The following is a 15,476-nucleotide window of genomic DNA, read 5'->3' as shown; positions in this document are numbered from 1 at the left end:
CAAGGAACCAGCAAGTTCAGTGGTCTGATAAGGGCTGGTTCCTCTGGTGGGGAGGAATGCTATGTCCTCAAACAATGGAAGGTGGAAGGGCAAGAGACAACACTGCTTGAAGCCTCCTTGATAAGGTTTTTAATCCCATTCATGAAGGAGAAGCCGTAATCGCCTAATCATGTCTTAAAGACCCCACCTTTTAATAACATCACATTGCTAGCACCTGAATTTTGGAGGGGATACATTCAAACTATAGCAATCTCTATCCTGTATGTGTTTGAGTTAGGTTCAAAGAACAGATTAAAGTACAAATAATAATAAATCCTTTCTTAGCAGTACATATTTGCATCAGTTTGGTTACAAAGAATGAATACGAAGGTAGAAAAAGTGGGAAAAAAATAGAATTAGAGGGAGAGAGAAAGGAAAAAATCAAACAAAAGGGTGAGAAGAAACATATGGAAAAAAATCAATAGAACTCATTTAGTATAATATAATTTTTCATTTTCTTAGGTTGTAAAATGCATGGTAGATTAAGGATAGCCGCATACTCTTTGATACGTCTCCTATTGAAAGGTGAAGGTTAATTTTTCAACCTTGAACCTGGGCTGGCCTTAGTAACTTGCTTGACCAACAGAATGTGGCAGAAATAACATTCTGTGACTTCCAAGCCTATGCTAATAAAAAGCCTTCAGCTTTCTGCCCCAAACTTTTAGAGTACTCACTCTGGGAAAGCTGGATGCTGTGTAAGAAATCTGACTACCATGAATCCACCATATGTGATGAAGCCCATGTTGGCTACATGGACAGGCTATATGTAAAAAGAGGGAGAGATGTCCAGGCAACCCCAGCTATTTCAGCCACCCCAGCTCAGGCACTAGATATGAACATGAGCAAAGAAGCCATCTTAAAGGACGTGCTAGCTTTAGAAAACGTGACGTGGAGAAGATCTAAGGAATCTAATAAATATCCAGAACTGAAACCTAGAAATATGGCCCCAAACAATTCCAGCCATCTCTAACCATTCAAGTCATCCTAGCTGAGACCCCAGATATTGCAAAGAAGAAATGCACAGTCCTCCATCATATTCTGCTCAAATGCCTGACCCACAATTTGTGAGTATGATGGAAGGATGTTGTTTTAGGCCTCTAAGGTTTAGGGAGGTTTGTTATGCAGCAATAGATAACCCCCTGCTAATAAATCAGATGCACTTTAGGTAGATTTATTGCTAATCTCTTTAGCTCTCTTTTTTTCCATTAAGATCACTCTCCTAAGTCAATTACTTACCAATACTGAATCTACAGTCACAAAAGCTTACTACATAAATGACGAAAGAATAAGCAGCAAACCAATATCAAAAGAGCCAACGTATTATTTTTTTTGAAAATATCAAATCCTTTCGATATATTCTTACCAAAGCAAATTCATGAGATATCCTTCCATCTGGAGGCAGTTTTGCACCAAAACCTAGAGCTGGGAACATTTTATCACTGTCATAGTCTTGAACAATTTCTCCCACTGCTTTCAGTGCCATACCATAGGCATTTAGTTGGTAAGGGTTCATGTAGTGGAGAGAAGTAGGCTGGGCAGGGTTGCCTGATGACAGAAAAAAAAAAAACATTTCAAGCATAAGTGATTGGGCTAAAGATATTTTTAACAACATTTTGCTTGATGTCTATTTCAGAATGAAATATTCAAAGTTATGTTTTTTTGCCGCTACCCATAGTATGTCAAATAATTTCTTTTTGGATGGATATTAACATATAAATATTTATTACATTATATCAGACATACAGAAAATTTCCCAAAGATATGCCAAAGCATATGCAGAATTTTTCAGAAATCATTCCTCTTGTCAGTGTCACAGGCTATTTTTGAGTTTCAGTTCTAGTAGGAGCATAAAATTAGTTTTGTTATCTCACTTTATTATAATTTTTACTTTTGAAAAATCATGTGCCTTTACTTTGAATCCTTATGCCTGTGTGGAGAGGACCCAACTGATTTAAAGGTCTTCAATAATCATGAGGCCTCCCTGGAGTTATGTAAGTTAAATATTTGTGAATTGTATCAATTTATCACTTTAAAAAGGAGAAACATAGGGATTTTCAAGTTCAAGCTGGTTAAATAACTGGATCTGAAAAATTATTCAGACTTTCTATCTAGACATTAAGGTAGGAGCCAAAGGCCAAAGTCAAGTCTAGTCATTTGCAGGACAGCATCTGTAAAATAAATCTCACCACAGTGTTTACTGGGATGAAATCAGATTATGTGTTTGAAAGTGATTAAAAATAATAAAGTACCATAGAATTCCAAGTTTAACTATTGCTTTTTTTATTGTCTGGGTCATTCACAAGATTCTGAATTTCCAAAATGCTTATGCATGTAGGATGCTGCGTTTGAATAGAGATAAAATTGAGAGAGAATGTAATATATGAGCTACCACTCAAACACATTCATATTCACATCGAGTTGCCCTAATTATGAACACAAAGGCAGCCTGAAAGTCCATTAAATTTCTTAAGTGAAAATGGAAAGTTAAATGGGACTTGTAATAGCACATAAAGCTCAATTCTACATTAAATCATTGGCTGAAAAGGGAAAGCCTCAGGGCACAGTTTTTTCTGATAAGGGAAAAAATAATAATAAGCACTTGAGATCCAGAGAAAAACAAAATGAAGGAGAGATCTCCTTTTGGTTCATAATATATATAATTATACACAGAACATTTTCATCCTAGAAATAATTTATTGTACAAATGTATTCATATTTCCAAAGAGTTACTGGCATTGAAGGGCTGATTCACATAATAAAATTTCTAAAAAAGTGCCTTCTGACCAAGATGGTCCCTCAACTTGACTGAACTTTAAGAAAAGTTTCTTCCTGACTATAGATGTCCCCAGACCTCTCTTCTCTTAGAGCATTTGCTTTAGAAAACTTGCAGTTGTAAAGTCTTTCTCTGTCTCTTTGAGATGTAAATCTTCTACAACCAATGAATATCTTTCTCAAGGATCGGGAGACATCCCTTTGATATATGATCATAAAGAAAGATAATACCCCTGTCTCCCAGTCTCTGTGAGAAGGTAGGAGCCTACAGTAGTTCCCACTTATCTGCAGTGGATATATTCCAAGACCCCCTTTGGATGCCTGAAACTGCAAATAGTACCAAGCCCTGTATATAGTTTTCTCCTGTACATATAAACCTATGATAAAGTATAATTAATAAATTAGGTACAGTAAGGAATTAATAACAGTAACTCATAGTAAAATAGAACAATTATAACAATACGTCATCATCACTACACTTGTGCTTTGGGATCATTATTAAGTAAAAGAAGGGTGACTTGAACAGAGGCACTGAAATACCACAACAGTCAATCGTGAGAAGGATACTAAATGACTAATGGGAGGGAAGCACAGACAGCATGCGGATGCTGGACAAAGGGATGATTCATGCCCCAGGCAGGAAGAAATGAGATGGCACAAGATTTTATCAAACTACTCAGAACCGTATGAAATTTAAAATTTATGAATTGTTTCTTTATGAAATTTTCCACTTAATATTTTTGGACTTCAGTTGACCATGGGTAAGAGAAACCACAGAAAGTGAAACCTGGAATAAGGGAAGATTACTGCACCATCAATGAGCATCAATTAGCAAACACAGTTGGCCTACTCTCATAGAACAACTTCCCGCTCGCTAATGTCCTTCGGTACTTTTCCACTAGCTTACCTCAGCACTTAAAAACACTCCAGCCTTCTCTTTCAGAGCAGTTGACTTCATTTTCTCTCCTTTATTGTAATAGCCTTGACTCCTATTGCAATAGCCTTAAGTAAATTCTTCCTTGCCTCTTGAACTTGTGCAGTGTAATTTTTCTTTGACATTCCCTTCTAAAGTAGGGAGTTTGCCCCTAGGTCAAAAGCCTGCTGGAGTCAAAGATTAGAAATACCACTACTATACTAAAGGGTTACTTAACACAACTCTCAAATATAAAAACTGTAGTTACCCAGTGGTGACAATATGGCAAATAATTCTACTTCACTAAGAAAACCATAACTTAAAAAAATGCCATTAATACCCCACATGTCTAATCATCCTACCTTATCATGTGTAACGGGCCCTATCATACCCATCCAAAGATGTTGTCTATCTCTTTCCAGAATCTTCATCCAGACCCATCTCTTCACTATACCACTAATGATACTTTCCTTCCTATCTCTACCTCTCAAGTTGAGTGAAACTGAAAGTGCCGGCAGGTTCAGTTGTCTGGTGAGGGCTGTATCCTCCAGAGGGGAGGAACACTATAGTGGAATTCTGAAGGGCCAGAGACTGAACACGGCTTGAACCCTCTTCTATAAGGGCCTTCATCCCACACATGAGGAAGGATCTCTAATGGCCTAATCACCTCTTAAAGGTGCTATCTCTTAATAAAATTACATCGGAAACACCTGAGTTTTGGAGGGAACACATTTGAACCATAGCAATCCCTGTCCTTAAAGTATTTGAATTGGGTTCAAAGAAATTCACTTTCTTCTCCTCCAGCTTACGTCTCACATGTGCCAGAAAACCACCCTTGTTTATTCCAGCTCTCATTATTTTTCCTCTCTGACCCTTATGGCTGTTGTGTTCTGTACCACAAAATTTGGCAATTAAAAAACTGCCGATTGACTGTCAATTACTTGAGTCTGGGATGATATTTATACTTCCTCTGTATCTGTAAAAATGCCTATGAAGAATGAATTTGTAATAGGTTGATAACACTGGGGACCAACTAATAGCAGTGATAATTACAAAAACATGAAATTTAACATGTATCAAACACCTTAATTCATATCTCACTTAATCCTTTCAACAAACCTATGACATGGGTACTTTTATTGTACCCATTTTTTGGATTAAATAACTTGCTCTGAATCACACAGTAATAATTGGTAAAACCGGAATATGAATCGAGGTAGTCAGATTCCACAGCCCTTACTCCTAGCTATAATCCTTTACATAAGGATTTTGTAATATTTTAAACCCAGAATATTATCAAACTTAAATTCATTTTGTTTTATATGTGCACAATGTCTCTTTAAGAAAAATCACACTTGAATAGATCCTTTTTTAACAGCTTATTGAGACATAATTCATACAACCTACAAATCACGCATTAAAAATCTACCATTCTATGATTTTTAGTGTCGTCACGGATGTGTACAACCATCACCACAGTCAATTTTAGAACATTTTATCATCTCAAGAAGAAAACCCCATACACATTAGCCATCACCCCCTTATCATCCACCCCAGCCCTAAACAATGACTCATCTACTTTCTGTCTCTATTGATTGCTTGTCCTGGACATTTAATACATATAGAATTACATCGTATGTAGTCTTTTCTGACTAACTTCTTTCACTTAGCATAATGATTTCAATGTTTATGTGTGTTGTAGCATATATCTGTACTTTATTCCTGTTTATTATGGAATAGTATTCCATTTTATGAATATAACACATTTTGTTTATCTATTTATCAGCTGATGGACTTTTGGGTTGTTTCCATATTTTGGCTATAGTCTTTCACGTGCAAGCTTCTGAGTCGACGTATGTTTTCATTTCTCTTAAGTATACTCATATATCTAGAAGTGGAATTGCTGGCTTCTATGGTAACTCTAAATTTAACAATTTGAGAAACAGCCAAAATGTTTTCCAAAGTGGCTGCACCGTTTTATATTCCCACCCACAATGTTATGAAGGTTCCGATGTCTCCACATCCTCATCAACCCTGTGTTGTTACCTGACTAATTATAGCTATCCTAGTGCGTGGGAAATGGTATCTTATTATAGTTTTGATTTGCATTTCCTGCTGCCTAAGTATGGCAAAAATTTTTTCATGTGCTTATTGGCCATTTGTATATCTTCTTGGGAGACATGTCTATTCAGAAACTTTGCCCATTTTAAAAAAAATATTGGGTTATTTGTCTTTTTTATTTAGTGATAAGGATCTTTTATAAATTCTAGATACAAGTCCTATATGAGATGTATGATATGCAAATAATTCTCCCATTCTAGGGGTTGTCTTTTCACTTTCTTGATAGAGTCATTTGAAGCGTAAAAGGTTTTCATTTTGATGAAGTTCAATTGGCCCATTTTTTCTTTTGTTGCTCATGCTTTTGTCATCACATTTAAGAATCAACTGCCAAATCCGAGGACATGAAGCTGCATCCCTATGTTTTTATCTATAAAAGTTTTAGAAATGAATAGAGTTTTATGGGCTTGGCTCTTACATTTAGGTCTTTGATCCATTTTGAGTTAATTTTTGTATGTGATGTGGGGTAAGAGTTCATCTTCATTCTTTCACACGTGGCTATCTAGTTGTCCCAGTACTGCTTATTGAAAGGACTGTCCTTTCCCCAGTGAAACTGTCTTCATACCCTTCTTGAGATCAGTTAACCTTAGACACATGGGTTTATTTCTGGAATCGTGATTTCACTTCATTAATCTATATATACATCTTTATGCCAGAATCACACAGTTTTGATTACTGTTGCTTTGTAGTAAGTTTTAAAAGTGGAGCATGTGATCTTCCTACTTTGTTCTTTTTCAAGTTTGCTTCCATTCTCTGGGTCTCTTGCAATTCCATACAAATTTCCATATGAATTTTTCTAATTTTTAAAAGATGACCTTTCAGATTTTCATAAAGATTGCATTGAATCTGTCAATCGCTTTGGGGAATACTGCTATTTTAACAATGTTGAATCTTCTAAACCATGAACACAGCTTGTTTTTCTATTTATTTAGGTATTTAATTTCTTTCAACAATTTTTCAGAGTACAGTTTTCAGAATATAAGTTTGTACCTATTTTGTTAAATTTATTTCTAATTATATTATTCCTTTTGATACTGTTATAAATAAAATTGTCTCAATTTCATTTTCAGTTTGTTCTTTGGGGGTGTATAGAAAAGGAATTTTTATTTACATATATTGATCTTCTATCCAGCAACCTTGCTGAATGCATTTATTAGTTGTAATACATTTTTAGTGAATTCCTTAGGATTTTTTATATACAATGTCATGTCATCTGCAAATACAGAAAGTTTCACTTCTTCCTTTCCAAACTGGATATTTTTTATTTCTTTTCCTTGCCTATTTTTCCCTGGCCACAACCTCGAGTACAATGTTGAATAAAATTGGTGACAGCAGACTTCCTTGTCTTGTGGGAAAGCATTCAGCTTTTCACCATTAAGTATGATGTTAGCTGTGGGTTTTTCACAGATTCTCTTTATATGGTTAGGAAGTCCTCATCTATTCCCGGTTTGTTGAGTGTTTTTAATCATGAAAGTGTGTTTAACTTTATCAAATGCCTTTTCTGCATCAATTGAAATGGTCATGTGGTTTTTGTATTTTCTTCTGTTGATAGGGTATATTATATTATCTGATTTTTGAATATTAAACTTACCTTGCATTGCTGAGATAAATCTTACTTTGTTGAGGTGTATAATTCTCATTCTTTGTTGTTGGATTCAGTTTGCTAGCATTTTATTGAGGATTTTTACATCTGTATCTGTAAGAGATACTAACCGACATGCCAAGATGTATTTATAGTAAAAAGGTTTTCTAAATCTGAATTTCCTCATTTGTATAAGAGGAGAGTTGGGTTAAGTGATCTCTAAGGTGCTTTCTTCCAATAAAATTCTATTATTTTGTGAAATGCAAATCAATGTGAGATAAATGTGAAATAAAGGGAATATAATGTGAGAGCCATAGGCACAATAAGCAATTTGAAAAAAAAAAATCTAGACAAATAAAAACTAGTGGCAATTTCTGGTAAAAGATAAATAATAAAGTTCATGTTCTTCTTGTACATAATAACTTATTTTAAATAGTTGATATGCTTGAAACAAAGTTGTTTCAAGTAAAATTACAAATCTGCCATCTTTTCTTTCTTCAAATGTTTGAAATATAAATTATGACTGTCCATTCATGTAATATTATATGTCATTCCCCCAAATGACTTAGATATAAATGTGTTGAAATGAATAATCCTTAATAATAAACAATTGAGTAAAAATGAACCAAGCCATATAGGTACATGTACTCTTGAATTACATTTATATTAGTGCATAAAAAAGTACTATAAAAATGAGGATTACAATTAGACATACTTCAGAACTGCATTTATATATGGAAGAGAATAGATGGTAGGAGAATAAGTAGGGGTATACAATGGGCTTAACTATATCTAAAATTTGTATTCTTTTTAAAAGCACATTAAACAAAAATGATAATATTTCAATATTTAACAGATCTTAATAGGACTGTTATGCATTTGGGTTATATTTCTTGTAGTCTTTTATACATCTGAACTATTTCATAATATTAAAAATAAAGGAAATTATGTAAATTTTTAAAGAAAACTTCAGAAGTATGTAAATGTAAAAATAAAACATCTAGCCCTAATGAATATAAAAATTTATTTTCACTTAATTGCCGATAATTTTTATGACGAGATAATCATAATACTCACCATTTGATGCTGTAAAATCGATAGCTACTGTGAAGTTGATTTGTGTTCTGGAATGTAAGTAAACAAGAATCATTAGTAATTTAAAAATCTCATAAAAAGAGTTTATTTTCCATTTGTATATTTTTAATGTCACTAATTTTCTTAAATGTTAATTACAAGCAAATATGTCATAGTATACATTGGATAGCATCAGTTAGGCAGTTTTATAAGTTAAGAACTTGGCAACAGTCACATAACTGTAAACAAAAAATAAAATCTCAGGAATAAAAGTAGCTCCTATTTTGGATCACAATAACTGAGTGATTCATAATGAAGTCAAACTGCAAGTAATTATTTGCCAGTTTCAAATGCCAGTACTTATCATTAATTTGTCTGTTTCAAAATCATTCTGTAATCATCATGAAATTATTATGCCCTTAAAAATGTAGCATAGCTAAAATCACCTCTAATAATGTCATTCCTTAGACTAATCCTAAAAATACATTATTTTCTCCTGCTTTCTTCAGAAATAAAGTATTTCAGGTACCAGACTATCGCTCATTGCTCACAGCATTCCTGTGTGTACGTGTGGGTTTGTATATGTATTTATAGGCACAGATAAATACCGATATATAGAATTTATGAAATTTGTTATATGTTTTAGCTTTTCAACATATGGTAGTTACCCAAAATTATTTTACTTGGTTAGTTTTTTTGTTTGATTGTTTGTTTACTTATTTATTTATTTATTTTCTGATGGAATCTAAAAGAGGTGGCATGCACATAAAAAAGTTACTCTTTTGGTATGTATACTTGTGACTCTTCCTATATGTAATTCCACCTCTTTCTTACTAAAGAAGACATAAGAACACAAAAAGTGGCAATGATATGATTGCTACAATAACCTGAAATCACATCTAATTTAAAAAATAAATTTTAATTAAAAAATAAGTCACTTAAAAACATGAGTACTGAGTATTTTTTAGCAACAAATTACTTTTGACACACTTTACAATTGACTTAACACTTCAAAGTTTGGAACTGTTGTGTAAATGATGATGATGATAATGATAAGACTTAACCAAAACAATCTGACTCTGGGTACTACAGCATAGGGTCCCTTGTAGTTCTCTTAGTAAAAAATATAGTAATATTTCCTTCTTTCTCCAAAAAATCAGGCTTAAAAGACCTAAATACGATTCATAGATTGATACAAATTCAGTTTTTTTCCCCTAACGAATGAACAATATTTTGTATTTACATTTACTAAAACTAAGATAGATTCTTTTTATAGCTATATGGTAATTTTTTTTTCTCAGATTAGAAATCAGGTTTATAGGCTAAGAATATAGGCTAATTTTGAGGATAACACTAACAAGCATGAACCAAAATGAGTACAAATTTTTTGGAAAAGAATATAGTGAGACATTTGGGAGGATATTTTAGAATAATAAACCCCTTCAAGGGACTGAAAAAGACAGTCACCATCAGCACATTGCTTTGTCATTCTGTGGCTAGGTAGAGAAATGCTGTAATACATAGCAGTAGTATATATTAGAAAGGTACGGCTGTTGAGTCTGAAAGAACTGTGTTGGTTACCATTGGTAACCTTAGCAAAATTTCAAACTCTTGGAAGGCAGATGCCTGGCACATAGCCATAAAATGAGAAGTAAAAGAAAACTGTACGAAATATATATTAAATACACATAATATATATACAGTATATAATGTATATATTAAGTATATTTTATATATACTGCTTAAGTTACTTAACATGTAACAACATGGGGAAAGTTATAGGTGGATTTTCGACTGTGCAGGAGGTCAGTGCCACTAACCCCTGCTTTGTTCAACTCTATATACACAAGGGTACTTCAAAAAGTTTGTGAGAAAATAGAATTAAAAGATAATACAAATCCTTCCATGAACTTCTTGAAGTACCCTTCATATATGTGTGTGGTTACATAGCTTATATCAATTAATCTCACAATAATTTTATAAAGAACATACTATTATCTTCCTTTTACAGACAAGGAAACCTATGCTTACAAAACTTAGTAACTTTCCACACCAGTAAGAAATGCCAGCATTGGAATTTGAATTCACATCCAACTCAAAAGATCATATTCATAACATCTATATTATTATTCTTTTTGTCCAAGTAAGGATTTGCAAACTGCCTGGCTATGATAAAAACACAGTAAAGGATAGTGATTATTATGTCGAAAACCTTAAAAAGATACTACACAGATGTTCTTAATGATAAAGACGCCAGGACATAATCCCATGCTTGGGAAAATTTGTCCTTCTATCAAGTATGTTATCAAATACTTAAATAATAAAATTATCTGTATATATGCCTTTTTATGTTATTTCAGTCAAATGACACCTTTTTAGAAATGGAAATAACACTGAGCTTCAGGAATATGTTTTAGCATATTATAAAGATCAACTTAGAAGTTCAGTCCCTAGTTCAAACTTGCTTAGGTTGTAGGGATGGACAACTTGATTGGACTCTCATAATAGTGTCTGCACAATGCTTTGCACATATTGCAATCTCACTGTAGTTACTGGGTGAATGAATGCATTTATTTTATGGTTGTTTCTAACTTGATCCCCAGGATAGCCCAGGACATAACCACCAACTTCCTAGAAGCATTAGTTGCAGATAAAAGACTTCAATTGTTATTGATACAAAGGTCCTCTCCAAACCAAAGTGTGCCTAGCAAAGCTACAAAGAATAGTTACAGCTATTAACTGAAGAACCATATACTGTACATAAGGATGAAAAGAGAGAGAGAGCAGATATTTAGAAATAAACTAACTTACACTAAACAACTAAATTACAAAACCAAGTAGAGAATGTACAAAAAAAAAAATGAATTGTAAAAAAAAAAAAGAGAAAAGAAAAGAGAGTAAGGAGAAAAGGAGGGAAGGAAGGAAAGAAGAAAGGAAGGAAGGAAGGAAGGAAGGAAGGAAGGAAGGAAGGAAGGAAGGAAGGAAGGAAGGAAGGAAGGAAGGAAGGAAGGAAGGAAGGCAGCACAAAGGAGAACCATTGAAGCCCTGGACACTCCAAGAATAAGTATAAAAAATGATGCATTTTTCACTGAATGGAAAATAAAACCATTTGGTAATCATGGTGCAACAGAGACATTCAATGAGTAAAGCAGAATCCTTGATGTACATTTGGTGGCTTATTGATTACAAGGTTTGATAAATTCTTTTTCTTGTTCTGCATGTCATAAAGAATCTCTCTCTATTGCTTTGGATCAGCAGCAGTATTCGATCAGAAGGAAAATATTATGCATTAACACCATAAAGTATCTCATGGTAGTGATGGTCCCTTAGCCTATCAAAGCACTGAGATATTTTCATTTAAAAAACTATAGTTCAATAATTATTTATTAAGCCTGTTCCAGTTGCCAAGCACTGTGCTAAGTGATGAAGAGAAATGGGAGCAAATGAAACATCATCCATGAACTCATGGAGCTTACAATTCCAGCTTTCTATTATTAAAAACAAAGACAAAAACATCATGGCATTTTATTAAGTTCATAATCAATAGCATAGCCTAAAACTCAACTGCACATTACTGTGGATAATAGCTTGTTCATCCTCATGATTCCCAAGAGTTCCCATTCATATTATAAAAGTACTCACCAAGTATCACATTCTATATATTTAGAAAATACTAACTAATAGAAGTTTTAAAGAAAGTTGCTGACAATACTACAACTTCAGGCTACAAGGCAGATTACTTGAAGACTTTGATAAATGATTTGTGGCATAAAAGTAAGCCAAACAGTATCTTCATCAATAATCTTGCCACCCTTTTCATTCACTAACATTGCTTGAAGCCTAATGTTAGAGAAAAAAAAATTAATCATATGTCCAAGTAAAAAAATCTGAATTCACACAAGATGATTCCTGACAGAATATTCATAAAACAATCACATATATATCCTTGAAACCTTTTGCTTAGGAAGTGTTACTTGACCAGTCATTTTATGTTTTAGAAGCAGACAACAAAGAGGATTTCAAGAAACCCCAAAAGCAGTACTGTATTCTAGAATATAAAAAAAGTTATGCCTGCCAAATTGCATGAGTCAGTACTAACATCTCATGAGACTTCCAATGCATATGTCCTAGTACTGCTAAACTCCTACACTTAGAACATGTCCTTATTTTACTCTGCCACCTTTCCAAAAGCTGTGAATGACAGAGAAATCAGATTCCAAAATGAGAAGACTTTACTAGTGCAGCAAAGATCCACAGAAAACAAGTATATATGTGCATTTCAAAGAAAACTACACATACCCACACATGCACACACGATAATACTATCTTAGATATCTCTTCTACAGCTCTTTCTTGTGAATTATTGAGAACTAACAACAGTGATGGGAGTGTACAGGATTGCTTTCCATGCTTCCCAATTTCAGCTCCTGTTCAGTTGCACAAAATAAACATTATGAATCCTAAAGATGAACTTCTCCCACCCTTTTTAAAATTAATCTTGACAAACACAGGTTCCGATCCTCTAGCTATTGGAGTCTAGAACCCATAAATGCAGCTGGGATGCCCACCCAACTCTAATACTCCTCTCATTCTGGCGAGGCTGGTACCAGCACCATGCTTCTGCCTTGATTTACTGATATGCACTCTAGTGCATACTTTGGTTCTAGAACCTGACCTGAACCACTGGTTTACATGCCTCAGGCACTGTCATCCAGCCTCATCCTCCTTGACCCTATCTCACCGTAGTCTAAACTTTGAACCCTTTCCTGGGTTACCTTTTCTCTGTTTCTTAAAAGTAGCTCAACTGCCTGAATGATAATACAGGTAGCTGCCTGATTCCCAACTTCCCTGCATCTTCAAAATTCCTGCGTCCCATACCCATAAACTACTTGTAGAATTAACTGCCTTCAACAAGTGAGATCTGCTAGAATGAGGGCGTGTTTTGAGATACACAAATGCAAATTCAAACTTTCACCTGCCAGTAATGTGATATTGGGAAAAGCCATTTAACCTCCTGCACCTCATTTGTAATAAGAATAATAAAACCTTCCTTGGTTTGTTGCTGTGAGGACAAGGAAAGCACCTGTCCTGTAGAAGGCACTCATTAGTAGTCGAGGCATTGTTAGCACCATTACTGATGCTGGTTTTTCAGGACCTGAGTTCAGCATACTTCTTTGAATGCTGCTGCGTGCAGTGCTAAGCAAATTTCTGGGTCTACCAGGGTTTCAGGTTGTTGCTCAGAATCTGACCTTCCCATGTCAGATTTCCTCTCCTTCCCATCAGATACCAAGGCCACAACCTGCCCCAACCCAAAACTCCACCACGAATGACCTAACCTTGTTAGAATGCGTTATCTGGGTACTATCTCGAACAAAATCCCACTGCATTAAGTAATTGTATGCTTTCACCTCTGCCTTGTTTTCCTGTCCATTCTTCCAAGCACTTTGGATTTCTGAGGGACCAGTGAAATGTCAAAAGTAAGAATAAAAAGAAACAGGAAACAAGTCATGTGATTTGTCAACTGTTTATACTAATTTTCTCGGTTCTTACTGAATCCAGTTTTTATAAATTAACAAACCTTTGTGTTTTCTCTGGACTTTGAAGATTGATTTCAGTATTTTTCTTTTTTTAACACAATAAGAGTGCTCCAAAGTACAACTTCACAAGGAGGCTAGCTCATCTTTTAAAAGCTCCTTATCAGAAAAGGTACACAAAATCACCAACATTTTTTCTAACCGGTAGTTAGAAACTATCTCCTAAGTGATGTAATCAAAATAAACAAACAAAAATCAACCCCAAACCCAAAATACAAGCACCACCTGACAGGATCTTGTTTAAATGAGGTAGGTGCTGGAGAGGCAATGATGCCTAGTAAAAAGAGTAGATACTGGAGATGGAATGTCACAATCTCAGCCGGCTACCTAGTTGTGTCTCCTTTGACATCTTTCTGAGCCCCAATTTTCTCAAATGATAAAAACGAGGATACTTCAAAAACTTTATGGAAAAATAGATCTTTCTGAAGTATCCTCATAGGTAACAGCTACTTTGAAGGAATCCTCTAAATATTATAAATAAAATTTCTAATAAATATTAGAAATAAAACTTCTGAAGTACCTGCACATAACAAATACTCTACATGATGAAGGACAAATTCCTGGAGCAATTCTCTCCTCATACATATTAACCCTTTCCTCTGTTGGGTCTAAAGATACAGTTCTCTCTTTATATTAACATAATTTTCTTTTTTGTTAATCCTTTCCATTGTGCTGGTCAGTGGTGTATCAAAGTTGATGAAATGTGCAGGCAGGAGGAGGTGCACTGTCTGTAGAGGATTAAAAGCAATAATGTAATCTACTGATGCAGAGTCTACTTTTTTTGTTTTGTTTTATCAAAATACAATGTAGTTGATTTTCATGTCCCTTTACTGATTCCTCCCTCCTCTCTCCCTCTCCCCCCTCCCATCCATCAACATCAAATCTGTTCACTTATCTTAACAAGTTCAAGGAATTGTGATTGTTGTATCTTCTTCCCCCCCACCCCATTTGTGTACTTATTTATTTATTTATTTTTAGCTCCCACAAATAAGTGAACATGTGGTGCTTCTCTTTCTGTGCCTGACTTATTTCACTTAATAAAATTTTTTCTAAGTCCATCCATGTTACTGCAAATGGCAGTATTTCATTCGTTTTTATAGCTGAGTAGTATTCCATTGTGTAGCTGTACCACATTTTCCGTATCCACTCATCTGATGATGGGCATTTGGGCTGGTTCCAACTTTTGGCTATTGTAAACAGTGCTGCGATAAACATTGGAATACAGGTATCCCTTCAACATGATGATATCCATTCTTCTGGGTATATTCCCAGGAGTGGAATAGCCGGGTCATATAGTAAGTCTATCTGTAATTGTTTGAGGAACCACCCAACCATTTTCCAGAAAGGCTGCGCCATTTTGCAGTCCCACCAACTGTATAGGAGG

The 15,476-nt window shown here is 34.5% G+C and overlaps 1 protein-coding gene across 1 annotated transcript in view; it reads right to left on the bottom strand.

Moving 5' to 3' along the window:
* The window catches only part of CPNE8 (copine 8), a 207,026-nt gene that overhangs the window by 29,034 nt on the left and 162,516 nt on the right, over window positions 1–15,476 (bottom strand). The window contains exons 14-15 of the mRNA XM_063074742.1: window positions 8,502–8,548; window positions 1,403–1,584 (exon numbers count right to left, since the gene is read on the bottom strand). Of these exons, the coding sequence (XP_062930812.1) occupies window positions 1,403–1,584; window positions 8,502–8,548 (229 nt within the window). The remainder of the gene's footprint in view (window positions 1–1,402; window positions 1,585–8,501; window positions 8,549–15,476) is intronic.

The sequence above is a fragment of the Cynocephalus volans genome, chromosome 12 (assembly GCF_027409185.1).
Source record: "Cynocephalus volans isolate mCynVol1 chromosome 12, mCynVol1.pri, whole genome shotgun sequence".
NCBI classification, from domain to species: domain Eukaryota; kingdom Metazoa; phylum Chordata; class Mammalia; order Dermoptera; family Cynocephalidae; genus Cynocephalus; species Cynocephalus volans.
Note: the sequence above shows the minus strand (reverse complement) of the source record. Positions and strands in the feature narration are given on the sequence as shown.